This window comes from Plectropomus leopardus, chromosome 19 (genome assembly GCF_008729295.1).
Source record: "Plectropomus leopardus isolate mb chromosome 19, YSFRI_Pleo_2.0, whole genome shotgun sequence".
Classification (NCBI taxonomy): domain Eukaryota; kingdom Metazoa; phylum Chordata; class Actinopteri; order Perciformes; family Serranidae; genus Plectropomus; species Plectropomus leopardus.
In genome coordinates this window covers 15134271-15156468 of record NC_056481.1, presented here as the reverse complement: position 1 = coordinate 15156468, position 22198 = coordinate 15134271, and the positions used below count along the sequence as shown (strand labels likewise).

The window sequence follows — 22198 nt, the reverse complement described above, 5'->3', positions numbered from 1 at the left end:
CAACTTCTTTCATAGATCTCTTAAATTCGATTATCTTCATTAAATGTTGACACAAACCTGCATTTAAAATAAAAAAAAAAATCAGCCTGCAGTGTAAAAAACAAAACAGGAAAAACTTTTAATTAAGCAAGCTCACAGTTACAGGCTATGTTTGTGTGATTAGGGGAAGGTGCCACATTGATGGTTGGTGACATGGGGTGATGCATTTCAAAGTTTATAATGCCAGAAAACTCTCCTCCTGTGTTTACTGTATGCCACAAACAGAATGTCCTTAGACCAAAAAAAATCCTCTGTTGTCCAGGATGTACCTGCCTTTGGTCTCAGTGCATGAAACATACAACAAAGAACTGACAAGGAAAACATCCTGAAAAAAACAAAACGACAACAAAAACTACACTTAATTATTATAAAGACTTTCTTTCCAGGTATGAAATCAAACCAGAAATGTACAACATAAATGGGAGACTCAAACTAAGGATACTTAGCAGTTTAAGGTGTATCTGTTTCTGTGAAAATAAAGCCTTTGTTTTGATTTTTTTTTTTTTTTTTTTTGTTCATGCAGTATGCCAATTCACACAAACCGGACTCCTCTCCTATTCATGTTACTTCTAGAGCACTGTGACATACAACTACGCCTTCACCTTCTCCAAAATATTAATGATAATAATTAGAATAACTCACACGCGCACACACACAATCATACTTTCCAAAGCAACTTCTTCACTCAAAAAGTTTGAGCCAGTTGGTGCTTATAAGAGCAGAGTCAAGGAGCAGAACCGCATGTGATGTGGAAATCATAAAGAGTTAAAAGAAGATGATTTGTGAAGCAAATTTTGGGGGGGGGGGGGGGGGTGCTGGGATGATAGCATGAAGGTAACATGGATAGGCTTGGTTACCTATAATGTCCCCATCCATCAACTGAAATTATATTACATATCCTCCACCCCGCTACTTCTCCACTGCAGTTAATCCACACACACCCACTTCCATCCTTCCCTCCATTGCTCGTTTCCTCTCTCCTGTTATCACTGCACGGCCTGCTCATTGGCAGTGCTACCGGAGTCCTGAGGCTTCATCACATCAGGGAGTTCTGGGGGGCTGGAGAAGGCCTCGATGTGCAGCTGTTCAAACATCTCATCTGAAGGGCAAAGGAGACGAGGAAACATTAGCTCCATCGCGACAACACACTTGCATGTGGCAACATCACTCACAGGGCTCGAGATTTACTTTTTTCACCGCAGTCCTGAAAACCAACCGAAACCGTCCCACAGAAACAGTAAATGCTGTGCGTCTAAATTAATACAATGACAGCTTTTCTACAAAAAACCTAAACCTTGTAACTAACTTCACTTTGTAGCTGTGCGAGGGTTGAGAGGTTTTAGCTTTTAGATGTCAAGGTTCATCTTCTGTGTGTGTGTGTGTGTGTGTGTGAGTGTGTGAGTGTGTGCCTGTGTTAGTGTGTGTCACACCTGAATTGTGAACTCCCTCAAAATTCTACTCTGATAACATCACCAGGGATCACTGTTATGGATCAGCTGCAGTTGTCTGTTTTATTGTTGGGGTTTTTTTTTATTACCTTCCTTTTTGCTCCATCCAAAATGTATTTTTTTTGTCTGTGATTTTTTTTTTTTTTTGACATGAGGACAGTGAGGCACCCTGACGTAGGAGCCCTCAGTCAAGTCACTAAGTTGCTGCAGTGAAAACTGACTGTGGCGTGTCTTTCTGGGAGGATAGTCCAAAGCTTGAAAGTAAAAACTACTCTGGTTAAAACGGAGCACCACCTAAATGTTATTTCTATGGCCCATGACAGTTCAGTCAATATTTGTGAGCATGAGCTACTCTTTCTCAAAGCCAAAAACCAGATAAGTAAGTCTAAAACTTACTCAAGTCTGGCACTGCTCAAGAGGCAACAAGTAAGAGACTGATTTTTTGAACCCACAGAATGTTTGTTTTCTATTTTATATCCGAATGAGCTTAATTCTATTGTTGTGTTCACAGCTCTGAAACTGAAAATGCACCTATGTAGTCAGATCAATCCCCTCGAGTCAGTGTCATTTATAGCATCTTTCCCAATTCACTGTCTATAGAGCAGCTCTACACTTAAAACCCTAACACATTACACATTTGAGTTTTAACACTCTAGTTTTTGGCTATGGGAGAGAGTTGCTCATGTTTACTAATGTCTTTTTTACAAGTCTGAGTTCAGTTTAACACACTGTAAAATTACATTTATTAAAAATGTCTTCTAGATAGCACTAAACAACACAGGAGCATGGATAAGTAGTTGATAATCATAGTTATCTACTGATATACAAACTGCCACAGCAACCAATTACACTATTTGAGAGACTAATAAGATTGATGCAGACTAACTGGCACTAAGTACAAATGACTGTATTCACTCAAGCAATTTATTACTGATAGTCAACTAAACTGAACAAGCAAATCCAAAACAAGACTTCTATAATAATCCCCCAACCTGAAAAGCAGAGTGGAGTTTATAAGACAGGAAATATGTGCTGTGGTCTCGAAAATGGCCTTTATATGAGAAAAAAACAAAATATCCATGACTTTAGATGCACACAAATAACATAAAGTGAACATACCATTTATGCGGAAGGCCAGACCAACTGTAGCTGGGGCTTGAGGTCTGGCAGTCTGGTTGGTGAATCCAGAGTCACCAAGAGTTTTGCTGTCCTCTAGCAACTGGTCATCCTGTGAAACAAGAGTTGAAAACGTCACAGAATCCCAAAATGGTCTAAAATATATGAATTAACTTCAGTGAGCATGGAGACATCGTGAGGGACATTTCAAAAAATATATTTTAGTCGCCCTGAAAAAAAGACAAGTTAAATACCACGACTGTCACCTAGAAAGAATTGTGACCAGACTTTAATTATGTGTCACTGGCATACTTGACGCTAAACTCACTTTGTACAGCCTCTGGTCTTCAGGAGGTCTCTTAAGAATTCCTTCAACAATACGCTTCAGCTCATACACAGTGGTAGACTCCTTGGCATCTGTGAAGATTGTGGTCTTGTGACGCCGGATCATTAAGAACACGTCCTGAGGGAAAATGGGCAAAGAATTATAAATTAAAAACAATTATGTCAAAGGCAACTTGATTTGTGGGATTATCTTGAATGACTCTTAAAAAAATGTCTGTCTGAATGTAGAATGGGATCAATCACGACAGCTGATCCTGTGGCTCCTCTAACCTCTCTTTGACAAAACATCTCAGTAAGCCATTTAAGTTAATACCTGTCCATCTGGCAACTGTTTATAACACCTTACTAGCCTGTCTGTAGACTTTATGTGTTACTGTTGGTTAAGCCTTCAATGGAAAGACAAGTCTTAAGTTGGTTATTTTCAGTGATGGAAGAAGTATCAAGATCCTTTACTCAAATAAAAGTACTAATACCACACTGTGAGAATACTCTGCTCTGTTACAAGTAAAAGTCCTGCTTTGAAGTGGTACTTAAGTAAAAGTAAGTAAGGATAATTAGGAAAATGCACTTAAAATATTAAAGTAAAAGCACAATACAGATAAATCTTTAAAAAACACCCTAAATTGCAACATTATAAAAAAGAAGGGGGAAAAAAACCGTAAAAATCAAGAAAATTAGGAAAAAAACAACTTATAAACTTAAATTCTATTTTTTAAAATAGAAAATACTTAAATATTTGGCAATGAATTACCTGTGCGGCTGTACTTGTGTAAACTGTTTAGCAATTTACAAAAAAACGTATTTTCTAAACTCTTCTCTTGACTGTTCTTAATTTATCTTAATCTATAAAGAAGCACGAAAATAAAATAGTCAAGGAAAATACAAGTACCTCTAATTCATATATAAGTACTGTAGTTGACTAAATGTACTTAGTTACATTCCACCACTGGTTATTTTTCCAACGTGTCAGGGAAGGTGTTCCCCTAATAAAGAGGAATTAAAGTTACTGACTCTTCATTGATACAGAAGCTACCAATGATAACCGAGCTGTGTATTTAACGTTAGCTCTGCGCTAGCGTAGCATTAGCATTGGGATGTTAGAGAGTCAAAATTAGGCCTGACAGTGAAATCGATAGACACTGTAGGTCTGTCAATGACGGTATGAGTTCAGCTGATCTGACTGGCCTCACCTGGTTAGTTAGCTAACGTTACATCACCTAGGTTAGCTAACCTCGCGAGCTACACCTCTCGTTAAAGCTAACGTAAACGATAAGCAGGCGAGGCTAATAGAGCACACTTAGCATTAGCTGGCTAGCAAACACAAACTGAAAGAAACGTTTCTTTAACCGTCAGTATTGTTCGTTATCATAACGATAACATTTCACAACAACTCGTCAAACGTTAATTCTGTATTGGTGTCTCGGCACGAATCTCACATAGTTATGAAAATAATAATGAAGTTACCATTTCAAGTGGTCAGCTAGCTAGCCAGTTGCGCCAGCCCTGTGTTGTGCAGCAAAACCCCAGACTGCACCGCTTGCGGACATTGCGCAGTTCAGATAAGCGTTCTGTATTCACGGAGGGCAGCTACGCAACACTGCGTATAATTTTCAGAATTTGGCGCGAGGTAGTTTCATGCTTGAACGGTGTACCCGCAGTTCATTTGGACACAGAGAGTACCAGAGCTTCACTGTAATGAAGACGGCCCGTCGTTAAAACTGGATTATGGTCTGTGTGAGAACAATAATTATTTATTTCTACTTTACCTTACGCTGAACTGTCAGTTACTGTACGTCATTTGAATGTATGTTAGCTAGCTTGCTAGGTTATGTTGTTATGTTGTTGACTGGGTCCGCCCTTAGTTAATGTTGACGTTAGCGAGCCAAAAGTTGTTTAGTTGATGTGACATTTGGTACTGAAGTCAAAGAATGAATGCTGTTAACGTTAGCCATAGATAATTTGGTAAAATAACTTAAATAAAGCCTTAGTTTATCAAACGTGTGTCGTATTTACCCGGTTAAAAACGTAGCTACGTCACGTCTAGCAGGTCTGTTGCCAATGGCTATCTAACTTACCTTCTGAGAAATGTTGTTATATTTTCACCCAGATCTGTACCTTTCCTTAATGCAGCTGACCCTCCAGTAGGAAAAATTGTTTCTCGCCACGTCCTCAAAATAATAACAGAGCCATACGTGTCCTTTTTCAACAAAATATATATCTCTGTTCCACATGTCGCTGCATATTGAAATCAATTTGTAAATGACATACGTTGGAAGAAGGTTTGGGTGCTTCCTAATAAATACTTTATTGTGAATGAGGTTATGTAAGTGTCCTTCAAAATTATTCATAAGTACTACCCTGCCAGTCGCTGCATACATAAATATTAACACAAACTGCTCTTTTTGTGATGTACACAAAGGTGTTTTACACCTTTTTTGCGTCTTTCTTATACCAAGAAAGCATTTTTTATAATTAAAAAATATATTTAAAAAATAATAGTGTAGTTTTTTGAAGGATATTGAACATTGTAGTATAGTGGCATTTTAAGAATAGACCCAAGTAAAGTACAAGTACCTAAAATTCATACTTAAGTACAGTTCTTAAGTAAATGTACTTCCACCAATTCCTCTGATTTTAGACAAGAAAGGTTTGGTGCATTAGTATAAAGAAGTAGATTACATGAGCATGAGCAGCTAATGGAAAATCAAAAATGTCACTGGAACGTTAATATTAACTGTCAGACAAAATTGCAAGTGTGTAAAGGTTTTCTTTTGAATGTTGCAGCTCACTATCTTCAAAGAGAGGAACTAAAAAAGTCCCGACACAATGTCAGTGGCAGTGGAAACCACAGTGTCCAGGGTGCCTCTCCCTATCCCGACCCACTTCTCACATGCAGAGCAGTCCTTCTCCCTCAAAAAGCGCCGTCTCCCTTTTTCCTCTTCGTCCACATCCAACTCATCCTACTCTTCCCCTGCCCGGCTCTCACATTCACTGCCCCCGCTGCCGCCATCCAAGGGATGTCCCCCTCTGAGCAGGATGTTCCCCCAGCAACCATCCCCCTGGACACCCCTTTCACGTTCCCTTAGTAAGTCTCCCCCTCCAAATTCTGTATATGATCCCAGCAAACAGCAATCCTACTTCAATCAGTGCTTCACTAATTTGGGGCTGCTGGGAAGGGGATCTTTCGGAGAGGTCTACAAGGTAAGCAAGACAAAAATGTGCATGTCTTTGTGCATATATGTGTATGAAAGCATATATATATACATGTAATGAATGTTTCTTTTTATTAAGGACATTGGAATTGCTGCATTTTAAGACAAAATTTTGTGAGAAGGTTGCTATAAAATACTCAAATTTTAAAAACAACAAAAATGATATATGGAGCTGTCTTGGTGAGGATCAATATTTAAAGGAGCAGTGTTTAGGATTTAGTAGCATCATGATGAGCTGCAGATTGCAACCAGTTGAAACTTCAGGAGATCAGGAGATTTTTACTGGGAGATGAACTATAGGCAGTGGTATCTTCCTCTCCAAAACAAACAGACCCGGTCATTTAAACCAATAAAAATACTGAACAAAGCAGGTGCATGTTAAAAAACAATAACATTGTTTTTCCAACTCTGCTTTTTGCTGCGATGCAAATGGCCCTATTTGGAGCCAGTGTTTGATTTGTCCATTCTGAGCTGCTGTAGAAACACGGCGGAGTCTGTGGAAGAGGACCTGCTCCCTACGTAGATATAAACGGCTCATTCTAAGATAATGAAAACACGCTGATTCTTATAATCAGGTGATTATACATGAAAGAAAATCAAATTATTGTATTATATTCAATTTCTGCCAATTCATCCACCTAAATTCTAAACACTGGACATTTCAATTTTAAAAAACAGTCCAGTCCAATAATAGGCAGTACCTATTATCAATTTTCTCTAATCTTTCTCTGTTTCTGTAATAAACATACTTGGACATTGGTTTTAGGTTGAAAGGGAGTTTTGTTACACAATGGAATTTACATAAAATCTTGACCGAACATCTGTGCTGTGGTTTGTAATGGGGAAGCTCACAACACAAATTTAGATTTCTCTGGAAGCTGTTCTTTCTCACCAAGCTTATCATTTGGAGATCCCCAAATAGAAGACAAGACCTCAGCATTTTCTATATTTTTGTAGGTGCAAAGCAACGTGGACGGCCGCCAGTATGCAGTCAAGCGCTCCTCTCACCGTTTCAGGGGCAATTGTGATAGAAACCGTAGCGTAAGGGAAGCCAGAAACCACGAGCGCCTCTGTCCTCACCCTCACATCCTGAATTTTATGGCAGCCTGGGAGGAGTGTGGCCGACTGTACATCCAGACAGAGCTGTGTAGCACCAGCTTGCTGCTCCATGCTGAGAACCAGCCTCCTGGTCCAGGTTTGTCCAAAAGAGACAATAAAATCTATTCAGATGTTGTATTGGCTATGATATTTTATTAAATGATTACTCCAGAAAATTCTCAAATCCCCTGATTGACTTTGACATATTTCACTCAGATGAGGCTGCAGCATGGGCCTACCTGTGTGACCTCCTCTCAGCACTGCAACACTTGCACTCGCATGGTTTTGTGCATCTCGACCTCAAGCCAGCTAACGTCCTTATCACTGACTCTGGCCGTCTTAAGCTGGCGGACTTCGGGCTGCTGTTTGAGCTCAAACAGAACAGCATCGAGTCTGCAGAGGGGAAAATGAAAGACGACATCCAGGAGGGAGATCCCAGATACATGGCCCCTGAGCTGCTGCGTGGGGAGTATGGACCTGCTGCAGATGTTTTCAGGTACAAATATCATACATGCATGAGAAAACAAAGAAGAGAGGTCTTTGTCGTGCCCTGATGAAGACCGTGTGTGGCCGAAACATGTTGGTTTAGTTTTATCTGATCCACCATGAACTAACGTTGATAATAAAGCGTTTTAACATAAGAAGAGTTTCTTGGTTTAGCCCTTTTTTAAGCTATTTTCACATTTTTTAACCAAAAAGCATCTTCTTATTGCTTTGTTGCTTCTCCTGCCTAAAGAACACAGAAGCCTTCCTACTTTGTCTCCACAGTATTAAAATGTCTTCAATCAGTCTTTCAGAAGTGATAAAAATGCTTAGGCATGGGAAATATGATTTTATGAATCCTTTTTTGTGATGTTGCATTACAAAATTTCAAAATAACTGAACGTCTTTTATTGTTTCTTTTAACTATTAATACTTTTTTAAATATATAACATTTACCAAATTCCTTTTGCCTGAACATCACCCCCCAATAAATATTAGGCAACATTGTCCCTAACCCTAAAATAATTCATTTTTATTCATGTCACTAAAAAGTCTTAAATCTAACTTGCTGTAAGTTGCAGGACGCCTGACCTGTTGTGTCTTTTTCATGTAGTTTGGGCGTTTCTATCCTGGAGCTCGCCTGTAATATGGAGATTCCAAATGGTGGCGAGGGCTGGCAACAGCTCAGACAAGGCTGCCTCCCCTCAGAGTTTACCAGCGGTAAGATCTTATTTCATTTAAGTCATAAAGTCATTTAATACGCGTATTTATGTATGACTTATGTTTTTACTATTTCCATGTGTATTTGCAGTCCTGTCAACTGAGCTTCAGACAGTGCTGCAGACGATGCTGGCTCCAGAACCATCTGAAAGGCCGACGGTCTCTGAGCTTCTGTCTGTCCCCTCTGTTAGGAAACAGAGATGGAAGAGGCGCATCTACCTTATGGTGGCAGAGACCACACTGACACTGGTCTCCTTATGCCAGGTAATGTGTCTAACAAACCCTTTAAACAATAAGCATTTGGAGTTGGCTTTCCACACTTAGATTTACAACATGTAAAGCAAACCTGAAACTTAAACATGTACTTTTTTTTTTTAAAAATGATCTCTTTATTCAGTAATAACAAGGTCCAAACAGATAGCCCCTATAGGACTTAGTAGCCCTATCTTTCCAAGCCTTCTGTAAGTCACAGATAAAATAGGCGATAATGCAAAAGTGAATTAAATTAGAAAATACAGAAGCCAAAAAGGACCAATAAAGTAAATATAAATACAGGTATGAACATATAGCTTCATAAATAGAAGAATATTGGGGTGTGTCTTCATGATACTCTAATCACTTTACAAACATGATGTGAAAACCATTAGAACAAACAAAAAAACACATAAATTCACATTAAACAAATGAAGAACATACAGGTGTAATGTACTCCATCCAGCTTTCCCATCTTTTGAAAAACTTGTCCTTTTGCAGTCTATTGGCAAAAGTAATCCTTTCCATCCTAAAGATGTCATATATAATATGTCGATCCAATCTTCAACAGTAGGTATTACATGTGTACTTTTTATCAACCTTGAAGGTTTCATTTTTTAATTTTCCTTCTCTTTTTCTCTTAGTCGTTGCTGTGCTTCGGCTATAGACTCGTGTCCTCCCTTCACTTGCCTTTTCTTCCTCAATGGACCAAGCCAGAGCCCTGCACTCCTCCTAAGGGCAGCTGGGACAAAGATTTAACCCTGCCACTCAGTGCCATGCACGCTGACTCAGGGAGCCCAGAGGACGATGCAGTGTTTCTGCTGGATCCCACTGACCCGGAGCTTTCCCCCACCTTCTCACACAGGTAGAGAATCATGAAAAATTAACCAATTCATAACTTTTTAAGATATATTTTAGCAGGATTCCTGATAAAGTCTTAGAAGACATTAAATTAATTCATCTAAAAATAAGATCTCAATTGGTATTAAAATGTCTTAAATCAATCTTTTAAAAGTCTTAGACAGACATTGGGAGGAGGATATTATGAATCTTTTTTTTCTAAAATTGCATTGTGAAATCTTTTTTTTTTTTTTTTTAATAATAATTCACCAACTTGAACATCATGCAGATCAGGATAAAGGAACCAACAACACTCATATGTTTACTGCATCCCATCAAATAAAGGAACAAGCTTTTTTCAAGGCAAATCAAACAGATACTTTTATAACATATGTTCAGTTTTTTCCATGTTTTCCACTCTTGAGAGTTTTTTTTTTTGAGCATTTGAAGTAAATCATCTAACTTTTCAACTTGATAAAAAAAATCTTGTTTTTATGTTTGTTAACAAAGATTGTTTTTAAAATCGTCCCCGATAAGTAATTCATTCCAGGTGATGTTTTTATTTTTTTCCTTTTTTGTTCCAGTTTCAGTTATCGTATTATTGGTCTTAAATTTTACTTCAGGTAGCATTACAAAAGCCTGAAATCTAACTTTCCCTTAACTTGTAGGAACCTTACTTAAGCCCTAAAGGGCAAGTGAGAAATTGTTTTTCTTCTGGTGATCCATTTTTTAAGTCAAAAATAAAATGTTTTGTCATGTGTGATATAGAGTGGGAAAAAATGTTTTTGCTTTAAAAACAATATTTGTTCACAATTTTCACGCAATTTTTTTTTAACTTAGAAAATGGATCACCAAAAACATTTTTTTCTTCCGTATCACCCTGTTTAGAAATGCACAAATATCAAGCAACAGCGAAGTAAAGAAACAGCTGTTGGGACACTTTACCTAATTGTGAGTCATTTCTGTGAAATTTGCTGCTTAACTGTTTACATTTCTTTACTCCACAGGGTCAAATCTCGACTGTCCGCAGAGAGTACATCCACTCCTCTTCCAGGTTCACCGAGACACAATCATGGAAGTCCTGCCCACACACCCACCCACTCACGTCTAGGTGACTGGTCCTCCTGTAACTTAGCGCTGACCCCCTCCAGCATCCACTCTAATGGTTCCTGCCACACACTAACACCCAGTGCCAGCCCCATACACGCAGAGCTTTGTCCAGATAGCATGAATGAAAACTCCACGCAGAGCCGACAATCTTCCTCTGCCAAGTCCTCGCAGCGACGTGCTCGCAGCTGGATCCGAACAGAGGAGCCGTTACCCCGACCCAACTTTGAACCAAAGAACCTGCTCAGTCTGTTTGAGGACACAACTATAGAGGGACAGCCATGAGGACAGAGCGGTCAGGTTACATTCAGGGGAAAGGTGTTTTCACTTTAAAAAAAAAAAAAAGGAACATGTGCATTAATGTACTTATTTTGTATGAACTGTTTTTGCCAGTTTGTAACAGTCTTACAACAGCTTCTTTTAATGTGTGTTTGAGCTTATTTAGGGAAAAGGGTTGAATATGTACTCAGACCTTAAAGCACTTTTTTATGTTTGTGTAAATGCAATCTGTTGCTGAAATGACAAGTCATGATGTGTTGTGAAATAAGTTATCATTAGCTTGGTAAACTCTGAGGCATTTACCTCACGAGTTACAGAAGCAAATAAAACAAAGGGAACAAAATCTAAACTTGTGATGTTTTTAGTATCCCATATTGTGTGTTGAAAACAAAAACGTTATTTTGCCCTGAATCAGACAGTAAGGCGGTGATTCTCAAAGTAGGGTCAGTGGCCCTGCCAGATGGTCCCTGAAAAGCCTTCCAATTTAATCATTTAAATTATGATGTAAAATTTTAGTTTTTTATTATGTTTTTTTGTCTTGTTTTGTTAAGTGTCATGAAGTTAAGTTTAGTGTGTAGGATTTGGCAGCTTCTAGGTTGCAGAACTTGAACTTGTGCACCAAGTGTGTAGGAGAACTGCGGTGGCCAACAAAAACGTGAATGGCCCTATCTAGAGCCAGTGTGTGATTTGACTGTTCTGGGCTTCTGTAGAAACAACATGGCAGACTGTGGAAGAGGACCCGCTCTATATGTAGATATAAACAGCACATTCTAAGGTAACTAAAACACAAAGATTCTTAGTTTTAGTTGATTATAAACTCATGAAAACATAATAATGAATATTATATACCATTTCTGTCAAGATATCCCCTGAATCCAACACATTTGATCTTTAAATATCTTAAGAATTCACTCTAACAAACTGTATAGTTCATCATTAGATCATTAGAATCTACATGAGCTATATTATTTAGCTTGTGTATGCACAATGAGTGAGAAAAACTTCACACTTCTCTTGATGTGTGTTTGTGTGTGTGTGTTCAGAAATCAGAATTATTGATCCCGGGGAGGAAGTTGTGGTTCATTACAATCGCTCTGATGCCAGCATTGAGAATTATAGCAAATAGAAATATGTACAAGCACAAGTATGTTAAAATATAAATTTAAAAATAGAAACAGTAATAGTAACCAGTAAATAGAAAATAAGTATGCATAATATGCTGACTATGTTTGTGTGTAAAAATATACATGTAAATAAATAAACACTAATATGTGAATATTTAAATTTACAATATGGATAATGTGCTGAGTGTGTAAAGTAAGTAAAATATAAAAAATGTGTATAATGTAAAACTGTGCCTTATGCAACAATACAGTGTATAAAACTGGTATGAAAACTGAAAATATAAAAAAATATAAATGTGTGTGCAATGCATACATATACAGTCACGCATACACACACATACATACATGCAAACATATACAGTCTATGGGTGCAGACACTTTTAACAAGTCTAATTTTTCTATTTCTAGTCTCTTTCTGATAGTAACTTAAGGTATTTTAAGGGAAATACACGAGGAAGAACAACCCAAAAAAACCCGGAGAACCTCTGATCGCGAGATTTAAATAAGATGCATCATAAACTCAGAATGAATGAATGTAGATGTATGTAAAGGCTCTGTGTCCGCATGGTTCAGTAGATGGCAGCAGCGCACCTCGCGCAGGATGTTAGCCGCCTTAAAATCGCAGGAAGGGAATCATGTGGGTGGTAATGTCTGGTGCGCACAATATCCACATCTGTCGGAATATTTATTCTCCAAACCATTTATGGACTCCGTTTATCTTCTTGAAAAGCTTAACCTAACAGGCCAAATAGACTCTCGGTTCTTTAGGTCCTGAAATAAGATTTTTCAGCCTGACTGCGGATGTCTGCGTAAGTGTGAATGTTGTAAACAATGAGCGGCTGGATCACTGCTGGATAATCTGGGATTCAACAAAGACTGCGGTAGTTGCATCAGGTTTAAGGTATGCTGCTTTTCATTTAGTTAAAATGTGGTAATGAACGGATTATAATATTGAACAGCCTGTCTGTTTCAGCCGATTAATAGTAAGGGACTGTTCGTTACTTGAAAGATGGGAAGGGGTGGTGCAAAACGTGGGAGCCAATTCAGAAAATATTTAAGCGTTGGGGAGGGAATTTTTGTTTGCTTGTTTGTTATTGGGGGGGGGGGGGGGTCAATCATAAATGGCCGTATTTTGTATTTATTTTAAATATTCTCATAACCAGCAAACCCACAAGTTGGTTTTAAGAGACTGGATTTTAGTAGGCAGGTGGCTGGGGTATGACTTTTTTTTTTTTAAATTTATATCATGATCCTCCATGGAGCTACAAATATTTTTTTCTTTAGCCTCCCTGAGTGACTGGGGGAAAATGACATCCTTTCACTGCAAATAACTGCAATTCACAGTCTCTGGCTATGATAAATGGTGTGATTTTGGACTTTTTTTTAAGAAAGCATGCCTTTGAAACTCATTTGCTGGTTTGGGATTCTGGATATTTTAAAAATACAATATAAAACCATTTTATGTTGAATGTCCCTCCTCTAAGCCAAATCAAATAAACATAACGCCCTCCCCTGTGCTTAAATTTTTTTCTGAAATACATGTCCCTAAAGACAAGTTTCATTTAAAAAAAACAAACAAAAAAAAACCCCAACAACAACTCAAAAAAAATACCACTATAGCCCGAAACTGTGGTTATGTATGGTCATGCAGTCACTGACGGAGGCTCAAAGGAAAAATATTGAAACTCCTGGGAGGGTCATGAAAAAAAAATTAAAGTATTTTTATATGCTATAGCTGCAATATTGTATGTTAATCTGTATGATTACAGTGGTTTCTGTGGGTACAGATACACCATCTACATCTGCTTGGTATCCGTAATACTGTTAGAAATCATATTGTTCCTGCAAAGCTCTAATCAACACCTGTTCTCCATTTTTTAAACAAGTGGTGTTCATTTGCCTTTTTTATGCACTGTAGGTATTACAACAAAAAAACAAATCAGAAAACAAGCAATGTAAAATACAGAACAGAACGCTCCCATATCTTATCAAAGGTGGCATATTTACCCTTAATTGTAATTTTATTTTTTTTCAATGGCAATAGAGTGTGACAGAATTCTCCTTTTTTGTTTTCTTTTTCAATTATCAGTTCATAAAGATGTCCAAAATTGAACGTCTGAATGCCCGAGTGGAAAAGCTGCTGTCTAAAGCGGTGCAGGAGGTTCTGGAGGTGGTGAAAGAAACTGTATCGGAGTACCAGGAGAAAACTGCCCGAACACAGAGAGAGAACCAGAGTCTGAAGAGGAGGCTGCAGGAGCTCCAGGAGAAGTTAGAACTAGAAAGCAATGGTAAGACAATACTTGTGTTAAGAATTTTTGAACCTGTTTGTTAAACATATTTGATTGCATTTGGCCTTTATTTGGTGCTTTGTCACCTTTGTTTCTGTGCAGGAAGTGCACCACAAACTTCCCCTGCAGCCCAACAGGCTGATACAGAGCTGCAACTGATGGAGCTGAAACAGAAAGAAGGCCTAGAGGAGAACATTGAGCTTGTCCCCTCTGACAAGGACATCGCAGTAATCTGTCCCTCGTATTCACTTGAAGACGTGGACTGTGAAGCATCCATCGCATCTTTAGCCAACCCCTGCTCCTCCCCTCAAACTTCGACAGCGCCACATTTAGGTGACGATGACTTGAACAACACAAGAGCTCTTAAAACAGAGACTAAAAATGGACTATCACTTTTAAACCATGTGGTTACAATCACTGAAAACAATCACAAAATGAAAGTAGAGCCTACATCAGATGAAGACGCCGTGCATAACACAAATTATTTTTATGATGGTGCTGGCTCGAGCTCTACATGCTCACTCAGACTAGAACCTCCTCAAGCCAATTCAGGACTCTACAACAAGTCCATGGTTGTCTCCAGTTTGGGGCAAAATGGCACAGAAGAGCGGCTATCCCAAAGATACAACAATACAATCAGTGTCGGAGCAGATAAACAGCACACCACACAATTAAGCACAAAAGTGGGCACTCCAGGCCTGAAAGCTTTCCAGAGAAACGTCAGAAAACACTACAGCTGCTCGCTCTGCGGTCGCACCTTCAGGCACGCAGGTGACTACAAGAAGCACAGCAGGGTGCACACGGGGGAGAAGCCCTACTGCTGCTCTGTGTGCGGGAAGCGCTTCAGTCAGTCGGGCTACCTCACGGTGCATCTGCGCTACCACACAGGAGAGAAGCCGTTCGGCTGCAGCCACTGTGGCAAAAGTTTTAGTCACTCGAGTAACATGAAGAAACACCAGCAAACTCATCTGTGACGCCGATGGAGCCGGACTTTCTACTTATCATGTTGCTTATATTTAGAGATGGACAGTGTAATAGGCTGCCTGTTTGTAAGCAAAAAAAATGTGCTGGATTCTCAAAATGTAATGTCAACTTATCTCCTATGAGCATTTTTGTCAGCTGAGTGGTTTCTTGTGCTGTGTTGAGATGCCTTTCACAAGCGATTTAACCCTTGAAACTTAAGCACATTGGTTTGATTTTCTTTGAAAGCATGAGTAAAAAGGCAAAAAGCAACTTGACAAGAAATGTCCTGCAAATTGCAAAAATGTAGTAAAGGGTGACAAAAAACTACCCTCAGTCAATGTCATCATCATCTGCTTAAAATGATGTTTTTTTTGTTTTTTTTTAAAAAAAAAGAGGACAATTTTAAAAAACTAGAGAAAGATGTCCAACAAATCTATGCATAATTATTATAACCACATACATATACACACTTTTTTCAGGTGATAACTTTTTTTTTTATTTTTACTAATCTTACTAACAAGTTTTTGCCCATGTCTTGTTACTTGTTGCTCATATTTTTGAAAGAAGTCAAACCAATTTGCGCAGGGTTTAAAGGGCTGAAAAAGCTTAAGTGTGCCTTCTCTTAGAAAAGCAGAAAGCTTACTGTTGAGCACCTCAACTTTCAAATATGAAGCACAGTCTAATAATTCCTCTTGTTCCTGCAGCCCTGTCAAATGTTTAGAGATTTGTTTACTGTGATGCCTATCACTGAAGCTCTTGTATAGACCTACATATTCTACTCCAAATCAAATAAACACATTTGATACTTCTTTATTGTAAAGTGCTCTGTATTGTCAAGATTCCTTTACAATGATCTGACACAATCTGAATTGTCCCCAAAACATACACAACACCTTATGTTGCCCCCACTGTTGTTACACACATTACATTTTCCCTAGCTTTTTTTTTTTAACAAAATAGTCTTCTACATCTACTTATCTCTCTTTTTGCATCTCTCGTTACTATGCCGATAATACCTTCCTCTTTGATGCTGATGGTTTCAGTAAAATTAATTATATGATTGAATTGTGGAGAATCTTACCAAACTAACAGTGTGTAGCATGTCCATAGTGACAAAAGTTTTAACATGTACATATACTGTATGTGTGATCTAAGCAGGTAATGGTTTAGCTGGACCTGAGTTTGCAGGGATCAAACTGGACATGAAAATAACCTGCAGAGGCAGATATGAACTTAGATATGCTGGTTTTCTCCAGCAGGTAGAACTCCAATGAACTGTCTCTAATAGAGGCTGGCCTTTATTTGTGTGTTGCCACACCGGCCCAGTAAAAGGACTGAGCGTCTAAATGGGACCAGGCTTTTATTTGAAGTTTTGTAATAATTTCCATTAAACAGTGACGTGCACCCTATTAAACCCAGACTTTTATTTTGAAAACAGCTTCACACCGGAAGTACTTCGGGTTCTGTCTCCGGGGGTCTCCACTTGTTTTGTTGCCTTCCGATATTTGCCATTTATTTTTGTTTCAATTGTCTTTTTATTATTGTATAGCCGGTTAAGTTGGCACAACATTAATGAAAACTCTTGCCAACACAGTAAACACATGGCACTTTTGTCGGAAGTTTAAAGGGAAAACGATAACGCACGGAGTTAGCTAATGTTGCTAACGTTAGCTTTTTCACGTTACAGTGTAGCCGCTGACTTCACCGCCAGCCTGCAGGTACAGCTGCTACAAACATGCCCAGCTAGGAAACCCACACTAGATTAACTGTGGTCATTTTAAAATGCTTGTTTGTTTGAAATTAATATCAGCGAAACAGTGAACAACATCCAATGCAAAGCTTAGTTGAATAAAACATGACCTTTCTGTGTTAATGTTGATCAATATTTGTAACTTAGCACAGGTTTTACTGTTTAATGTACCCGCATTGCAAATAAACTGGAAAAATAACTGCAAACTCACCCTGTATGAGATAAGATGACTATGCCACCATAGTTGCAACAGCTGGTAACTGCAATGGCCTAATAATGCAGATTGTTTAGGTTTCTGATTTTAGAGTTAACCAGTCTTTTGTAAAAAGAAATACTGCACTCCAAACTAGGGGTCCACAGATTGTCGGTCTGGCTGATTATCAGGCTTTTTTTGGCAGTTTTGCCTATTATTTGTGTTTTATTTTAATGGTAGCCGGTACAGTTATGAAAAAGAGTGCGTCAAACACTCAGCCAACACCAGGAAAGCAGTCTGCCATACATTATCAGCATTATCAAACTTTTACTTTGTAAAACCTCAGAGAGCTTTTTTTATTCATTCATTTTTTAATTTAGATTTTCATTGACCCGATTGACCGGTATCAGCCCTTTAAAAACAATATACATCCTTCCCTACTCAAAACTGATTCTTTCCACCAAAATAATACACATAGCCTTTATAAGAATATCTCCTACAGATTAAACACTTAAAAACAATTTAACACTGCTGTGAAATACTTTTTATATGTGTTGTGGCCTCCTGAGGCCATGCTACATATTCAGGTGTATAAAAAAAATGTGTAGAAATATAGAAATTTCCTCTTCTTTTTACGGTTTAGCTTTGATTTGTTTTTGTCCCACAATAGGCTGCATTTTTTGGTGCATACAGTATAAGGACTTTTGCCATAATGTAATACAATACTATGACTATGTCATATAAATACTGCATTGTATCAGCAGAGGATACAGTTCACATCTGCCTACCCAGTGAGCTCCTATTGGGCTAAACTCACAACCCAGCAGCCAGAGTCAAGTTGTAACGGCTGATATTTATTTTATTTTAATATTTGTTTGTTACTGTAATACAGATAAAAGAAAAGTGTGTACCATAGGCCTTCCTCTCTTTTTTATGCGCTGCTCCATTACTCAACACAGTAGAGACCTCCTGAGGACTTTTTTTTATGCTCTTGACACATGATTGGAGTGTGTTTGCCAACTGAGTTTGAACATGTGAAACATAATTGAGAACATTTGGTAATAAGATTGTGGCAATTTGAAGGCAAATTGTGTCCTATTTGTGTGAAAACACTGAAATTGTGCTCATAGATTAACAGTTTTGAGTCCTGCTGCTGATACCTGAGCTTCAAGTTTTTAGAATTGTGTGCATAGTTTCATTTTTTGTTTTTATGCCACGGAGAAAAAAAAACTGTAAATGCCAGTTTAACCGTCCTTGTCCAGACAAATCATTTTTTCTTTTGTTTTTTTCTTAGTTGAGTGTCTTTTTCATAGTAACACAACAGGTTGTAGGAAACAGCGCAGTTACACAACAGTGTTTGTAAAACATTTAGTATTCATGATTATGCAATTGTTTACACAGTGCTCCCTATGCAGAAGGTTATGCGCAGCTAGTCTTACAGTCATTTCTTACTCTAAGTGACTTTTTATTTCAGGATGTCTAAACTTGAACGCTTGAATGCTCGTGTGGCCAAACTACTGACTGAAGCGGTACAGGAGGTTCTGGAGGTGGTGAGGGAGACGGTGTCAGAGTTTCAGCAGAAAACTGCCAGAACACAGAGAGAGAACGAGAGTCTGAAGAGGAGGCTGCAGGAGCTCCAGGAGAGTATAACAAGAGAGAGCACAGGTCGGTAACAAGTGTAATTTCCTCTGGGAAATAATCATTATAGATAATGTTACCTTCTTATATTGGTTAATGTGTGAAGTTACTCTTTAGTCACTAAGGGTTCGAGGGTAAATTTGGTCCAGTCCAAGGGGAAAAAATTACATTTTGATGAGTTTTAGTTCGGGTAACATCTGGTTAATGTGATGTTTTACAGACTGACAGGTTGGACAGTTTTGGTGATTGTCATCCTTCTTCATTAGTGCATCATCGAGCATGTGGGGATATTAATATCTGGTGACTGATAGAAGTTTGCGCAGCATTTTATATTTATATTTATGTTCTTTGACAAAGAGCTCACAAAAATAGCATAATTATGAGCATTATTAGTATTTTTAGACTCCGAATTGACCGCATGTTAAGAATAATGACTAACAGGTATAGAGGCATCTTATACAGTAGTGATTCATGGCTTATTCATGTGAGATTGCTGTCACACTCTTTTTAATTGAACTAACGAACAGACAAAGTACACAGAGTCGGATACAAGTACAGCAGTTATAACGGCTTTTTAACCACGTAAAATACCCGTGCTGACCTGCATATTGCTACTTGGTTATGAAATGATTTGCATAAATAAGTTATTTGTATATTATTATATCTTACCTTATATACAGAATGGCAAGGTGGCACAAAGGCATGATATTGCTGCTGTGAACAGGCAGTGTAAAAGGGGTTATAGACGGCTTTCACAGGAGCAAAAATGAGTCATACTAAGCAGGCAAACAGACCTGAATTTGTCTTAATCGAGCCAGACAGGTTTGGTGTGAAAGCACCCTTAAGCCTCATTCCCACTGTACAGAAAAACATCTGCTAACATCTGGTTTTTTAATGCACTGGTAAAGGTTATAGTCAGCATTCACACCCGGGTCAATTGACTCTGCAGTAGTCATGGGTATTTATCTGCTCTAGCTCTGATCAGCAACGATAGAAATACCCACGTGAACGCACTAATTTCAGCTCCTCAACCAGCGAGATGCAATGTCACGCTGCCACTGATACCCTCCGTTTCCACCTAAGCAGCACTATGACATTTATCCATATTAGTCTGCGCCAAGTTTAAAAGAGAGACGGACTAAATAAGAGATACATTAAGAGAAGTAACCACCGGAAAGTTTTCACAGACCTGTGTCCATGCTGCTTTCTACTGTTTATCTGTTCTCCTGAAATCACACGGACAAACCAAAACAACACACACAAAAGGCACGCTTGTCTGCTGAAGAGCCGTGTACAAACTCTACTCTACTGTCAATGGGAAAGCAGGCTATAGCTTATTTTTAGCAGGTTTACCTGTGTGCATGTGTTCATTTTGTTTGAAAAGGGGTATTATTAAAATACTTATTTCTTTTGGCCTTGATTTTACAGCTGTTCTACTTACAAGCAGTCCATCACCTGAAGAAAAAGAAGATGCACAGAATCAAGAGCAGGATTTGGGGCTCACTTTGAGGCAGGACTCAGACTTCCCTCTTGCAGTGCAAATATTGATAAGTGGTCACAAACCTGACCATGACGTGAAGCAGGAATCGAAACAACGAGAGAGCTACGATATCGCCGAATCACAAGCTGAGTGCAGCTCGGCGCAAACAGCCGAACATTGCAAAGCACAACCAGAGGAGGTGACACAAGTTATAGAGGAGGCAATGACAGTTTTAGCCGATAACACCTGCACCTCTCAATCCAGCACCTCTCTCGGTGTAAACCTGGCTGTTATTAAAAAAGAGTTGGAACTAACAGACTGCTCAACACCTGAACTACCATCTCTTCAGGAACAATACAGTGGATGTGTGGATTTAAGCTGCAACTCGTCCCGTCAGAACTCCGCTGAGATTCACAGGTCACAGGTCAGTGCTGATCCTCACGGACGCGTCTTTGTCCACTCAAATCATCCTGTACCTCGGAGGCACGGCTTTGCAAAAAGCACCAGAGCTGCATTTGATGGGAGAAAAAACAGGATGGAGCACTTCAGGAGAGATGACTCACACTTGTGTGTTGTGTGCGGAAAGACGTTCAGCAGGGTCGGGAACCTAAGAATCCACCAGCGCTGTCATACGGGAGAGAAGCCGTACGGCTGCATACAGTGTGGGAGGCGTTTTAGTCAGGCAGGAGACCTGAAAAAACACAAGAGGGTCCACACAGGGGAGAAACCGTACTACTGCAACCAGTGTGGAAAGAGCTTCAGCCGGGGGGAGAATCTGAAAAGACACCAGAAGATCCACATTGGAGAGATTTTACAGTTACAGCAAGTGTGGAGAGAGCAACAGCAGTGATGTTTTTACAAGACTGCAAATGTATCAGCACATTTACTTTGTGGAGAATCTGTGAAGGGTAATTTTTGGTCTGTGTCCGTAGCTAAGAAATAGATGTGAGATATTTAAATTATAAACCACGGAACCTATAAAAAGGCTAGTCCTTAATAACTCAGAAAAGGAGTGACGTGCTGTTCTGGTGTGAAGCCAGCAGTGTGCTAGTTACGCTTGTCTTTTTGTCCTCCTGATCACGATGAAACAGGGCTTTAAAAGTTAACCACGTAACCAAAGACGCAAAAGCTTTGTAGATAGAGATGCAAGGATATAAAGGCTGTGAATTGATATCTGTGTAACATTGCTTTTGGCCCACAATTTGGTCAAATGTGGAATATTTACCTTGTAAAACTTAAATTAGCAGAACAACAAAAAAAAAAGAAATGAACTCCAAAGCTCCCGCAGAGCCATTATAAATCCACACGGGGGTTTTCAATTATTTTGGCTGATTTGATGTTAAGACTTTGTGGCATCTCCTGCACTCTCCTCTGTACCTATCAATGCACTAAACGTTACAGCTCTTTTGATTCTTATAGGTAATTATAAAGCTTTATTTAAGAGTGGAGTCATTTTGTACAAATTATTAGCAAACAAATACAAATACAGGAATTATTTGTGAATGTACTAATGCAACATAAAGATACTTAGAGAATTTCTAAAAGTAATGCAGACACCGTTTTCTTTTTAGGAGGAAAAGAAAGACAAAGCACCCAACCTAGACGCCCAAAATAAAATCAAAGGATCCTACATCGTACTATAAGTGTCATTAGTTCAAAGACACCTGCTGGGCTGTGCAGGACAAGAAGAGCACATTTTATTTAGCACGCTCTGATGTCAAAAATAGTTTTTTTTAGAATGCAATAATAATATTGTAGAATGACAATGTAGAAGCTAAAATAAAAAAAAACTATTAGTGCATATCTCTGCTTTTGACAAAACA

The 22198-nt window shown here is 38.7% G+C and overlaps 4 protein-coding genes across 4 annotated transcripts; 3 read left to right on the top strand and 1 right to left on the bottom strand.

Moving 5' to 3' along the window:
* Window positions 1-397: 397 nt before the first annotated feature.
* LOC121958584 (elongin-B-like) lies at window positions 398-4489 on the bottom strand. The gene is made up of 4 exons (XM_042507598.1): window positions 4413-4489; window positions 2932-3066; window positions 2607-2715; window positions 398-1138 (listed from the first exon to the last, which is right to left on the bottom strand). Exons 1-4 carry the CDS (start codon window positions 4413-4415, stop codon window positions 1026-1028), a joined length of 360 nt encoding a protein of 119 aa, XP_042363532.1. The 5' UTR covers window positions 4416-4489; the 3' UTR covers window positions 398-1025.
* A 64-nt stretch (window positions 4490-4553) lies between these two features.
* On the top strand, window positions 4554-11272 carry pkmyt1 (protein kinase, membrane associated tyrosine/threonine 1). Its single transcript, XM_042507595.1, has 8 exons — window positions 4554-4676; window positions 5733-6149; window positions 7118-7355; window positions 7475-7754; window positions 8355-8461; window positions 8553-8725; window positions 9358-9578; window positions 10561-11272. Exons 2-8 carry the CDS (start codon window positions 5775-5777, stop codon window positions 10943-10945), a joined length of 1779 nt encoding a protein of 592 aa, XP_042363529.1. The 5' UTR covers window positions 4554-4676; window positions 5733-5774; the 3' UTR covers window positions 10946-11272.
* Window positions 11273-12710: 1438 nt separating this feature from the next.
* On the top strand, window positions 12711-15507 carry LOC121958583 (zinc finger protein 69 homolog B-like). Its single transcript, XM_042507597.1, has 3 exons — window positions 12711-12964; window positions 14153-14351; window positions 14454-15507. The coding sequence occupies exons 2-3, from the start codon at window positions 14162-14164 to the stop codon at window positions 15323-15325; spliced, it is 1062 nt and encodes a 353-aa protein (XP_042363531.1). The 5' UTR covers window positions 12711-12964; window positions 14153-14161; the 3' UTR covers window positions 15326-15507.
* Window positions 15508-16823: 1316 nt separating this feature from the next.
* LOC121958582 (zinc finger and SCAN domain-containing protein 21-like) lies at window positions 16824-22061 on the top strand. Its single transcript, XM_042507596.1, has 3 exons — window positions 16824-17032; window positions 18732-18922; window positions 20324-22061. Exons 2-3 carry the CDS (start codon window positions 18733-18735, stop codon window positions 21223-21225), a joined length of 1092 nt encoding a protein of 363 aa, XP_042363530.1. The 5' UTR covers window positions 16824-17032; window position 18732; the 3' UTR covers window positions 21226-22061.
* The last annotated feature ends 137 nt before the right edge of the window (window positions 22062-22198 follow it).